Below are 13,696 nucleotides of genomic sequence, written 5' to 3'. Positions count from 1 at the left end.
CAATTTTCTGATAGGTTGCTAAATGCTTACAATAGAAATAGTTTAGGCTTGCATAGAGCAAACATGGATATTCAATTCATTCTAGATGCTTACGCCTGTTGTAGTTATATAATTACCTACATAAATAAATCCAACCGTGGCGTGTCGCAACTGCTTCGAGAAGTGTTTCCGTCAAAAGAAAATTGCAGCATTTAGGGAGCAAGTTTATTAACGCTACAGAAATATCTGCCCAAGAAGCAGCATACAACATTTTAGGTTTACACTTGTCTGAGGCTAGTGAAGGGAATGTTTTTATTAACACTTCCCATCCAGATAAAAGGGTCCGGATAGTCCGATCTAACAGAGAATTAGAACAGCTTCCCGCAAACTCAACAGATATTTTTGAGCGAAATTTTTGACCGATACGTGCAAAGACATGAACAACTAGAATCGTTATGTCTTGCGGAATTTGCGGCTTGGTTCAAATTCTCCAAGCTAAATGCACGGTCAGAACAGTCAAACGAAGAATATGACGAACCAATCGACTTTGATGCAGATGAAGAAAATAACGTTGCTGCACAAAGTTACCAAATGCTGGATGGGACTGGTAGGGTAAAAAGACGTAATCATGCCCTAATTCTTAGGTGGGTTCGCTTCAGTTTAAGCTCTTCTCCATCAGATTATTTTAGAGAGCACGTTATGCTCTTTTTCCCATGGAGGAGTGAAGAGACGGAACTCATTGCAAACGACAATGAAAGCACATTTATAAATAATTTTGAAATTATTAAACGCAATAAAGAGCAGTATGATGTGTTTGACGACATGGAGTTAGAGAAAGTTCTTCAAGATCTGCAAAATGTGGATAGAGAAGAAAACGGCCCCCTTCCCGAAGGGCCAGCCTCTCAATACCTTGATGAAGAGTTCAGAGCTTTGGCAGTCCCCGACGTCGGCCAAAACGTAAATGTACTCCAAGATGAAAATGATTCAAATGGCGAACTTCCTCTTATAAGACTTCCTCCGATAGTATCTGACGATAACCTTTGAGCGCTTACCCGGTCTCTCAACTTTAAGCAACGCCAGTATTACGCCCACGTAATGTATAATGTTGCAGCCAAAAAAACATTTTATGAATATGTTGGTGGAGGAGCCGGAGTGGGAAAAAGCAGATTGATTTCTACAATATTTTAGTTTTCTCCCTTCCTGTTAATCAAACATCTGGTCCTTTAAGACCCTTAAGCAATGACACTTTAAATACAATGCATTGCAAGTTGATTGATATCCAATTAATTATTATATATGAGATCTCGATGGTCGGATCAAAAATGCTTGGATACTTAGATCAAAGACTTTGTCAAATTTTTAGAAGTCAAGATGTAAGTTTTGGGGGCAAGTCTATAATAGTGTTTCGAGATCTGAAGCAGCTTAGCCCAGTTGGAGATCGTTGGATATTCGCAGAAAATACATCTAATCCCTATAATATTCTGGCAGGAGCTAAACTTTGGAATAACTTTAAGTTTTTCGAGCTAACGGAAATAATGCGGCAACGTGACGACCACGCTTTTGCTTTGGCTTTGAATAATTTGTCTGAAGCCAACATGACAGATGCAGATATTGAGCTTTTCAGGACAAAAGTTCTTCCAGTAACCGATGTTTCTGACGATGCAATTCACTTATTCTGTTCTAATGCTGACGTAAACCATTACAACTCCTTAAAACTTGCCCAAATTAGAACTAAAGAATTTATGTCAACTGCAATAGATACAGTTAAGTCAGCTAATATGTCTGAAAGAAGTCGAGAATCAACTCTTAGGCATGCTTAAAACATGAAGACCTCTGAAACTCAGGGTCTACCATATATTTTACACCTGAAGACTACTGCAAAATATATGGTTACCATCAATATTGACACAAATGATGGACTTGTTAATGGGGCAACTTGTCAATTAATGCGAATTGACAACTGTATGGTTAACGGCTCATTATTAGTTACTGGACCGTGGATTAAGTTTACAGATGCCACTGTCGGTACTATAGCTAGGTCAAAAGTTCGAGGAAATAATCACCAAGACTGGACTCCAATTTATAAAACAACCCGAGTATTCCAATGCGGAAATTCGGGACATTCTTCTATTGATCGAAAACAATTTCCAGTTGTTCCTGCTGAGGCTATTACCATCCATAAGAGCCAAGGAGCAACCTACAGCAAAGTCGCAGTGCATCTTAAAAGAGGCATTAAGCGAGCTTCGTTGTACGTAGGTTGCAGCAGAGCAACTAGCGCATCGGGCCTTTTCCTTTTAGGAGACTTTGTACCTCCAACTAGATTTGGAGCTACAAATGTCCAAGTAGAACTTGAACGTTTAAGAGGGGAAAAGGCTTTGACTACGCATTATGAATTTTTGGTCAATGAAAATGAGGATATCTCTTTATATTACCACAACGTGGAATCTCTTCGCGCTCATCGCGAAGATGTTGCCAACGACAACATTATTTGTTCTGCCAACTTTTTATGTTTTGTTGACTCTTCCACAAGAAGAGTACACTTTAAGGGATTTCGAAATTATAAGAAGAATAGATTGCAATCGTTTGAATGGTATTGGGAAGAACGGAATACTTATTTATGCTAAACAAAACATTTCGCAAAATGTATTATTTCTGTTTGAGACAAAGAAGTCCACAAACACAAGGGCAACGTATCAATCGATTGCATTTAAATATCTTGACACGTCATTTATAATTGTTTATAGGAGTCACGGATTTCCTATTGCAAGATTTCGAAATGAAATTAAAGCTGATGTGGAAAAAGTGCGTAGAATGGATAATACTAAAGTAGTAATATTAGGAGATTTTAATATTTGCAGATCCCCAGGGACTGATATTCTGGAGGAACACTTGAATGCCTATAACCTCTTTTCAATCAATCATTCTCCCACAACAAAACAAATAACACAAATTGATTGGATATTTTCAGATTCTCGAATTCAACAAGCTCTTGCCATTACTTATGAGAAACCATATAGCCCTCACGATGGAATTTTTTTTAAGTATAGCTTGTATTAGGTAATATAATTAAATATATAAATTGTAAAAATTGTAATAGGTTAGAAAAAATAATTAATTGTATATAGCATATTGTATATATGTATTTTTATGGTATTATTAATTTATTTGTTTCTATATATCAACGTAGTTTTCAAAATTGTATATATATATATAAATGATAATATTTCCCCCCTCGTGGATTGTGACCTTGACGTGGTGTGGGGGCTGAGTACGTGAAATTGTTTTAATTTCACTGAAGCTAGCAACAATCCTTAAAATGTAACATAGTGTTACTAACATTGATTGTTTCTTATAACTGCAAGGGTATTCAAACTTCGGCTTGCCGAAGTTAACTTCCTTTCTCGCTTAACATATAACCTCCTACGTTTGGAAATAACATTTTTTAATTAGTTCTGAATTTCGAATTTAATTTTATCAAAATCGGATTACTATATCATATAGCTGCCATAATATGAAACAAATTATAGCTTCGGTGTTTTTAACATATAACCTCCTACGCTTGAAAATATCATTTTTTAATTAGTTCTGAATTTCGAACTTAATTTTATCAAAACCGGACTACTATATCATATAGCTGCCATAGGAACGATTGTAAAATCGGTGGGAAAATAATATGAAACAAATTATAGCTTCGGTGTTTTTTAACATATAACCTCCTACGCTTGGAAATAACATTTTTTCATTAGTTCTGAATTTCGAATTTAATTTGATCAAATTCGGACTACTATATCATATAGCTGCCATAGGAACGACTAAGATTTCCTCCGATAGTATGTGACGATAACCTTTGCTCGCTTACCCGGTCTCTTAACTTTAAGCAACGCCAGTATTACGCCCACGTAATGTATAATGTTGCAGCCAAAAAAACATTTTATGAATATGTTGGTGGAGGGGCCGGAGTGGGAAAAAGCAGATTGATTTCTACAATATTTCAGTGTATAACTTGGCGAGCAAATAAACTTCCTGGGGCAACAGTTTCCGCAAAGGTTTTACTTTGTGCTCCTACTGGAAAAGCAGCTTTTGGGATTGGGGGACTAACGCTTCATTCAGTTTTCTCCCTTCCTGTTACTCAAACATCTGGTCCTTTAAGACCCTTAAGCAATGACACTTTAAATACAATGCATTGCAAGTTGATTGATATCCAATTAATTATTATATATGAGATCTCGATGGTCGGATCAAAAATGCTTGGATACTTAGATCAAAGACTTTGTCAAATTTTTAGAAGTCAAGATGTAAGTTTTGGGGGCAAGTCTATAATAGTGTTTCGAGATCTGAAGCAGCTTAGCCCAGTTGGAGATCGTTGGATATTCGCAGAAAATACATCTAATCCCTATAATATTCTGGCAGGAGCTAAACTTTGGAATAACTTTAAGTTTTTCGAGCTAACGGAAATAATGCGGCAACGTGACGACCACGCTTTTGCTTTGGCTTTGAATAATTTGTCTGAAGCCAACATGACAGATGCAGATATTGAGCTTTTCAGGACAAAAGTTCTTCCAGTAACCGATGTTTCTGACGATGCAATTCACTTATTCTGTTCTAATACTGACGTAAACCATTACAACTCCTTAAAACTTGCCCAAATTAGAACTGAATAATTTGTGTCAACTGCAATAGATACAGTTAAGTCAGCTAATATGTCTTAAAGAAGTCGAGAATCAACTCTTAGGCATGCCCAAAACATGAAGACCTCTGAAACTCAGGGTCTACCATGTATTTTACACCTGAAGACTACTGCAAAATATATGGTTACCGTCAATATTGACACAAATGATGGACTTGTAAATGGGGCAACTGGTCAATTAATGCGAATTGACAACTGTATTGTTAACGGCTCATTATTAGTTTCTGGACTGTGGATTAAGTTTACAGGTGCCACTGTCGGTACTATAGCTAGGTGAAAAGTTCGAGGAAATGATCACCCAGACTGGACTCCAATTTATAAAACAGCCCGAGTATTCCAATACGGAATTTCGGGACATTCTTCTATTGATCGAAAACAATTTCCAGTTGTTCCTGCTGAGGCTATATCCATTCATAAGAGCCAAGGAGCAACCTACAGCAAAGTCGCAGTGCATCTTAAAAAAGGCATTAAGCGAGCTTCGTTGTACGTAGGTTGCAGCAGAGCAACTAGCGCATCGGGTCTTTTCCTTTTAGGAGACTTTGTCCCTCCAACTAGATTTGGAGCTACAAATGTCCAAGTAGAACTTGAACGTTTAAGAGGGGAAAAGGCTTTGACTACGCATTATGAATTTTTGGTCAATGAAAATGAGGACATCTCTTTATATTACCAAAACGTGGAATCTGTTCGCGCTCATCGCGAAGATATTGCCAACGACAACATTATTTGTTCTGCCAACTTGTTATGTTTTGTTGAAAACTGGACTCTTCCACAAGAAGAGGTATTGGGAAGAACGGAATACTTATTTATACTAAACAAAACATTTCGCAAAATGTATTATTTCTGTTTGAGACAAAGAAGTCCACAAACACAAGGGCAACGTATCAATCGATTGCATTTAAATATCTTGACACGTCATTTATAATTGTTTATAGGAGTCACGGATTTCCTATTGCAAGATTTCGAAATGAAATTAAAGCTGATGTGGAAAAAGTGCGTAGAATGGATAATACTAAAGTAGTAATATTAGGAGATTTTATTATTTGCAGATTCACAGGGACTGATATTCTGGAGGAATATTTGAATGCCTTAACATCTTTTTAATCAATGATTCTCCCACAACAAAACAAATAACACAAATTGATTGGATATTTTCAGATTCTCGAATTCCGCAAGCTCTTGCCATTACTTATAAGACACCATATAGCCACCACGATGGAATTTTTTTAAGTACAGCTTGTAGTAGGTAATATAATTAAATATATAAATTGTAAAAACTATAATATGTTAAAAAAAAAAATTAATTGTACATATGTATTTTTATGGTATTATTAATTTATTTATTTCTATCTTTCAACGTAGTTTTCAAAATTGTATATATATATATATAAATGATAATATTTTCCTCCTCGTGGATTGTGACCTTGACGTGGTGTGGGGCTGAGTACGTGAAATTGTTTTAATATTACTGAAGCTAGCAACAGTCCTTAAAATGTAACGTAGTGTTACTAACATTGATTATTTCTCATAACTGCAAGGGTATTGAAACTTCGTCTTGCCGAAGTTAACTTCCTTTCTTGTTTGTTGTTTTATGATCCATCAATGCTAAGTTCGTTAAATGAATCCCTTCTTCATCGAAAGTAATCTCATTCTGCCGTTTGCTATCTTCTATATCAAATTGATTATCATTCACAAGATTTTTTTCTTTCGTTGGCTCATAAGCAGCGTTCGGTCCTCCACGGTTGATTTCCGTATCAGATGAGGTTTCTTTATTGAGAAAACCTGTGACTACATAACCAAGCCTTGTGCGTTGCGCCAAAGGTTTATTAGGTTCTAGTCTCAAAACCTGATGTACATGATGAGAGCTTTAATATTGGTCTAATTGCTGTTGTTATTTTTCCTCCGATTCCAGATATTTCAATCGGTGACGACATTTCCTTAAGAGATAGCAGATCTGTCAGCCTCCTTGAGATAAGATACACCTGTGTAACAAAGCGCGACACGTTTGTAGTTGACCAATTGGCCCTTGTAATGATACCTTGGCGGTCGCGAGCAGAACATATCCTCTAAGGTTGTCGTAGCCTGCAATGGTTGCTGCGCCGGACAGTGGGTTGCTAGTCCGTCCTTGGTGTAACAGTGATTGATGCCGTTGCTGGCAGACTCGACAAGTGGCCGGTGATCCACAGTTTTCAGCCTTATGAACTGTAGACAAACCATTTGTGCATGCTACTTGAATAATGGCTTGGAACCCCGTTTTTGGGTACATTTCCTGGAAACGGATGATGTGGTCCCAGGTGACAAATCTTACACCTCTCTTCGTTGTAAACTGACTGATGGATGGAGTGTTGCTGTAGGTTCTGCGCCTATCGTACACTCCTTAACGTGGGAATTTCCGTTGGTGCATCCGCTGAATTTTCCAGTGCATCTAGAGACTGCTGATCTAGTTTTCTTCTGAAAATAAAACACAGGATTGGATCCCAGATTTTTTAGAGTACTCATTGAGTTTTTGATAGTAAGGCTGTAGTTCGCGCGAGGAGCCGTCTTATAGACAATAATTTTTGTCAAATATTTTAAATTTTATCATTACCTTTTCGATTTTTTAATGGCAACTAATTTTAGAACTTCGTTAAATTTAAAACTTTAGTTAGTTGAAAACAAAGATAGAAAATTAAAAATAAAAATGTTCATAGCTAGAAAGGACGTTAACTTCGGCAAGCCGAAGTTTGTATACCCTTGCAGTTAAAATTATTAAACTTAACTTGAAATTCTTAAAATACAAAAAATGTATTCCCAATAGTATAAGATAATAAGAAAAAAAAGAAAAATACGAAATTCAGAACTAAATAAATCAAAAAATTGTATTTTAAGCGTAGGAGGCTATATGTTAAAACACGCCCAAGCTATAATTTGTTTCATATTATTTTCGCACCAATTTTCCGATCGTTCCTATGGCAGCTATATGATGTATTCGTCCGATTTTGATAAAATTAAATCCGAAATTCAGAACTAATTAAAAAATGTTATTTTCAAGCGTAGGTGGATATCCCTTTTTTAGTTTTTGTCATAGTTGTCCGATCCGGCTGGTATACTACCTACAAAAGAAATAAGACTTTTGGGAATGTTTAAGCCCGATTGCTTTAAAACTGAGAGACTAGTTTGCGTAGAAAAGGACGGACAGAAGGACGGCAAGGTCGACTCGTCTAGTGATGCTGATCAAGAATATATATACTCTATGAAATTATAATACCCTCTGCAAGGGTATACAAATGCAAGGGTATAATAATTATTTCATTATTTCTCTGACCGTTTCTTTGGCAGCTATAGGTATGTTAGAGTCGCCCGATTTTGATTAAATTTAATTCGAAATTCTTGAAAATACACAAAATGTTATTCCCAATAGTATAAGATAATATGTCAAAAAACACCGAAGCAATGATTTGTTTCATATTATTTTCCCACCAATTTTCCGATCGTTCATATGGCAGCTATATTATATAAACGTCCGATTTTGGTAAAACTAAATTCAAAATTCAGAACTAATTAAAAAATGTTATCTCCAAGCGTAGGTGGTTATATGTTAAAAAACACCAAAGATATTCTTTGTTTTTAGTTGTTTTTAAGTTTTTTTTCCGATTATTCCTATGGGAGCTATACGATATAGTTGTCCGATCCGGCTGGTTCCGACTTATATACTACCTGCAAAAGAAGTAAGTCTTTTGGGAATGTTTAAGCCCGATAGCTTTAAAACTGAGAGACTAGTTTGCGTAGAAACGGACGGACAGACGGACATGGCTAGGTCGACTCGTCTAGTGATGCTGATAAAGAATATATACACTACATGTGGTCGGAAACGTCTCCTTCACTGAGTTGCAAACTTCTAACTGAAATCTTAATACCCTCTGCAAGGGCATAAAAACGCAAGGGTATAATAATTATTTTATTATTTCTCTGACAGCTATATGTATGTTAGAGTCGTCCGATTTTTATTAAATTTAATTCGAAATTCCTAAAAATTCACAAAATGTTATTCCCAATAGCATAAGATAATATGTCAAAAAACACCGAAGCTATGATTTGTTTCATATTATTTTCCCACCAATTTTCCGATCGTTCCTATGGCAGCTATATTTTATAATCGTTCGGTTTTGATAAAATTAAATTCGAAATTCAGAACTAGTTAAAAAATGTTATTTCCAAGCGTAGGTGGTTATATGTTAAAAAACACCAAAGATATCCTTTTTAAGTTTTTAGTAAGTTTTTTTTTGCGATTATTTCTATGGGAGCTACAAGATATAGTTGTCCGATCCGGCTGGTTCCGACTTATATACTATCTGCAAAAGAAATAAGTCTTTTGGAAATGTTTAAGCCCGATAGCTTTAAAACTGAGAGACTAGTTTGCGTAGAAACGGACGGACAGACGGACATGGCTAGGTTGACTCGTCTAGTGGTGCTAATCAAGAATATATATACTTTATGGAGTCGCATACGTCTCCTTTACTACGTTGCAAACTTCTGACTGAAATTATAATACCCTCTGCAAGGGTATAAAAACGTAAATAAAAACAAATCTCTTAAAAACGAAAAATAAAACAAAAAATTAACAACTTACCCCCAAATTAAATAAATATATGTTCTTGCTTTATATTATGATCAAATTTAAAAACTTAAAAACAAAAAAAATGAAGAAAAAACAAAAAAGAGAAATTTAAAGTCTACAGCGGGATTTTATCCCATACAGCTTTGATTGGTATTCAGATGTGTTACTCTCTAGGCCGAATAAGAAGCAGGCCTAAGATTCCATCTAGAATAGAGCATTGCGGGCTCCACGGTTAAACTGCGGGTTCCACCGCTACAATCCATCATTCGACAGAATTTTTTGTAAGTCATTTCCCCTCTATGTATTAGTACTTGTTGCAACCATATTGCAAGATCTGAAAAATCCATTACTAACACTGTCACCCTTTACAGAACAGACTTGCTCCCACACTAACTAGACCTATAAACAGAAGAAGGATGAATTATACTACATGTAAACACTAAAAAGGCTGAAGGTAAATTGAGTTTAACGTAGCACCCCTTCAATAAAACCTTTGGTATGCTTATCAAAAGACTTGAAGTCGTGAATAAATTTCGTTTCCGACCCCATAAAGTATATATATTATTGATCGGGATCACCAGCCGAGTCGATCTAGCTATGCCCGTCTGTCTGTCCGTCCGGATGAACGCTGAGATCTCGGAAACTATAAGAGCTAGGCTATTGAGATTTGGCATGCAGATTCCTGAGCTTATTAGGCAGCGCAAGTATTTTTCAGCAATGTGCCACGCCCACTTGAACGCCCACAAACCGCCCAAAACTGTGGCTCCTACAGTTTTGATGCTAGAATAAAGATTTTAACTGAAATGTATTGTCCTCATCAATACCTATCGATAAAGTCAAAAAAAAGTTTGCCACGCCCACCTTAACGCCCATAAACCGCCCACAAACTTCAAAAGATCGTAAATATAAACGCGGATATCTTAGAAACTATAGAAGATAGAGAATTGGGATTTCAGATTTGGATTCCGTAGCCTTGAACGCAGCGCAAGTTTGTTACGCGAATAGGCCACGCCCACTCTAACGCCCTCAAATGCCCACAATTTTTATGCTAGATAAAAAAGTAACTGAAATGTATTAGTCTCGTCAATACCTATCGATTGACTCCAAAAAAAGATTGCCACGCCCGCTCTAACGCCCACAAACCGACCAAACCTCTGGCACCAACAATTTTCATACTAGATAAACATTTTCAACTGAAATGTATTAGTCTCGTCAATACCTATCGATTGATTCAAAAAAAAAGTTTCCAGCGCCCAGTCTAACGCCCACAATGCTAAAATCTGTCCTCCATTTCCCTTTGATCTGAGCTGAGTAACAGGTATCTGATAGTCGAGGTACTCGACTATAGCATTCTTCCTTTTTATACCCGTTACTCGTAGAGTAAAAGGGTATACTAGATTCGTCGGAAAGTATGTAACAGGCAGATGGAAGCGTTTCCGACCCCATAAAGTATATATATTCTTGATCAGGATCACTAGCCGATTCGATCTAGCCATGTCCGTCTGTCTGTCCGGATGAACGCTGAGATCTCGGAAACTATAAGAGCTAGGCTATTGAGATTTAGCGAGCAGATTCCTGAGCTTCTTACGCAGCGCAAGTTTGTTTCAGCAGAGTGTCACGCCCACTCTAACGCCCACAAACCGCTCAAACCGGTGGCTTCTACATTTTTAATGCTAGAATAAAAATTTTAACTCAAATGTATTGTTCTCATCAATATATACATATCTCCATTTAGCTGAGTAACGGGTACCTGATAGTCGAGGTACTCGACTATAGCGATCTTCCTTGTTTTATTATGGAAAAGCCATAATTTCTCAAGTGGGCCCCCTCAGTTCCAATGGCCCGATTTTTGTGTAAGAATTGCTGACCAAAATTATACAATTAGGATAGCAGAAGGGAAGAATACACAAAACCGATGCTTACCGATATTATAAAAAGGTTGCTTCAAAATAAAAATTGGAAACAAAATTAAACCGGATATTGAAACTATGACGTATAAGAACGTGGGTTTTTCTCTAGGATTGTTTGTTTTTTGACCATTATTATTCTTTTTTTCTTGTTTTATTTAATATTGATTATTAACGGTTCCTTGTTAAAAGTAAACAGTTAGTTAAGCACACGAGACCAAAGCATGTTTTTATTTATCGTCACTCGACTCTAGGTCGGGAATAGAAAATGATTCGTCTTTCTTTCCACAATTCTGGATGGAATTCACACAGTGCGAGACGTTTTAGACAAACTGTCGAACTTGGATTAAGGTCGGTTATTATTAACGGCCATCATAAAGGATTTTCCCGGCGACCTCAAAAGTAGTCACTGCATCCCGAGTATCGGTAAAAAGGTCATTTTACCTCTTTAAGTGCCGAGAAATTAAATTTGTTATTTTTTGTTGGACTTAGTGCGTATTATTAATTAATTTATTCATTTATTAATACATGGTTTTAATAATTTAATTATAGCATTAACTAAAAAAATTTGAAAATACATGATTATTCATTTATTTTGGCCTCATACTTGTCTTGTATATCCCATCGGTTGTTACTGCACAAGAGTATGCGCATTATAAACAAACGTTAACGGAAGCTAACTTTGACTTGCCGAATACCTTTGAGTAAGAATGTTACTATAATAAGGTAAATGTAAAATAAATGAAATAAAATAAGAAATACCGCCAAGCCCCTAACATTAAGCGTAAATAAGTAGCCCCGGACAGTCAGCGGGTATCTGCGCCGACGCAGTACCGACGTCGCGCTTGTGCTGCCGCCCCCGAAAAATAGCTCACACTCACCCCCTTCCCACACTTTTAAACCTACCTCTTCCCTACCCACACAACACTCATCTCAACCCGGGCTGGACTAAGGTGTCACTCGTACCGTGCCGAGAGTCAATCTGGCCCGAGTCAATAAATAACTCAGACTCAAACGGTGAGCTCAGGCAAGTGGCGACCGCCTGTTCTAAGTCAGCCTTACCCGGTTACAGCGGATCTTTGCCCGGGTGGGCCTGTTCCTTCTCCGCAGCTCGTGGGATTAAGTATGGAGAAAATTAACAAAAAGAAAAGGGAACACAGCACCAAACAAGAGCCCGGCACTCTCAAAAAGTTGGAAGTCGCAACCAGCGACGATAAGACGAGAAAGATCACTGCTCCGAAAACCCAAGTCCATGTGATGTCGACCCCAGCCAAGGCCAGCAAACAACGCAGCCGTATAAGCCCAATTCCTCAAGAAGAGCAGCCCAAGCCTCCCACCAGCGTAGGTGTGGCTAACCAGCTACTCCAACCTGAGGGGAGCGCCAAAGCCGGTCGTGTGGTGAGTACCAGGGCAAAGGAGTTCAAGAGGACATCACCTTACTAGGCAGGACCTCTTCAACAAAAGAAAGCATTCCGTATCCTCAAACGGCCAACCCAATATGTGAGGATCAAGCGTCGAAATTGGATTACCAAAAAATACAAGAAGACATAGCCTGGGAAAATGCGGTATGACCACCAGCAACAGCAAAAAGCGAGAGAGGTCGATGGAAGCAGCGCAACCAGCGAGAAAGAAGGCCAAGACAACCAACCGCGGCACATGGTCGAGATCCTTTGCAGAAGAAGTAAAGGACCGGAAGATCATTGGCGTCAACGACCAGAGCGATGAAGGCGAAAGGAACCCCAGAAACCAATGGGGTCTGGTTAGGCGGGCCCTTGCGTCAGTGGCCTTAAAATTACTGGACGAGAACCCAGGTCCGCCACCCGATTGCACAGATGCAGGGTGGTACCAAGGCAACGTAAAGTTGATCGCCTGTAAAGACGAGAGATCGGCAGCACTTTACAAGGCTGCCATCAACAAGGTCGGCGAGGTCTACCCCGGGGCCAAGCTGGCAGTTTGCGAGGCTGCAGACATCCCGTATCGACCGAGAGCGAAGGTGTGGCTGCTGTAAGAACCCTCGGAGCCAGGAGCTATCCTCAGCCTGCTGACCAGGTTCAACCCGAAGCTTGCGACAGATGGTGTGAAGGTGGTTAAGGTGGAGAAGACCGAGCGCGTCACTATGAACCTGGTTATCCTCCTGAACCAGGCCTGCTTGGAACCCCTCGCAGCGCAGCAGAACCGGTTGAACTACGGGTTCGACAAGGTGCAACTTCGCATATACGAGACAGACAAACCAGTGGCAGACAACCTGTCTGCCTTTGCGTCGTATGAACGCATACGTACCCATACAGGGTACGTATCAACCGACTCAGAGCTAACAGAAAGCCTGAAGCATCTGTGCACCCAGGACACGACCCGACCAGGGCGCACTGTCCTCCAAGGCATAGCGGAGGAAACGGAGGATACCGAGACCGACCGCGGTCCTAAAGATGGTGCAGTTCCTGCAGATTAATCTGCACCACAGCAAGGCAGCATCCGCTGCCCTTCTCATCCGCCTGGCAACAGGCAACATAGACGTAGTCCTCATTCAAG

At 38.6% G+C, this 13,696-nt stretch overlaps 1 protein-coding gene across 6 annotated transcripts in view; it reads right to left on the bottom strand.

Moving 5' to 3' along the window:
* The window catches only part of LOC139354746 (uncharacterized), a 125,163-nt gene that overhangs the window by 80,729 nt on the left and 30,738 nt on the right, over positions 1-13,696 (bottom strand). Inside the window, exon 3 of one of the 6 annotated variants that reach the window (XM_070998991.1) lies at positions 7,089-7,114. The exons of the other annotated variants lie outside the window; for them this stretch is intronic. Coding sequence (XP_070855092.1) covers positions 7,104-7,114 — 11 coding nt within the window. The 3' untranslated portion in view covers positions 7,089-7,103. Of the gene's footprint in view, positions 1-7,088; positions 7,115-13,696 lie in introns of those variants that run through there. 6 annotated transcript variants of the gene reach the window in all.

This window comes from Drosophila suzukii, unplaced genomic scaffold, assembly GCF_043229965.1.
Source record: "Drosophila suzukii unplaced genomic scaffold, CBGP_Dsuzu_IsoJpt1.0 scf_19, whole genome shotgun sequence".
NCBI classification, from domain to species: Eukaryota; Metazoa; Arthropoda; class Insecta; order Diptera; family Drosophilidae; genus Drosophila; species Drosophila suzukii.
The sequence above is the reverse complement of the archived record's forward strand: the minus strand, read 5'-3'. Positions and strand labels throughout refer to the sequence as shown.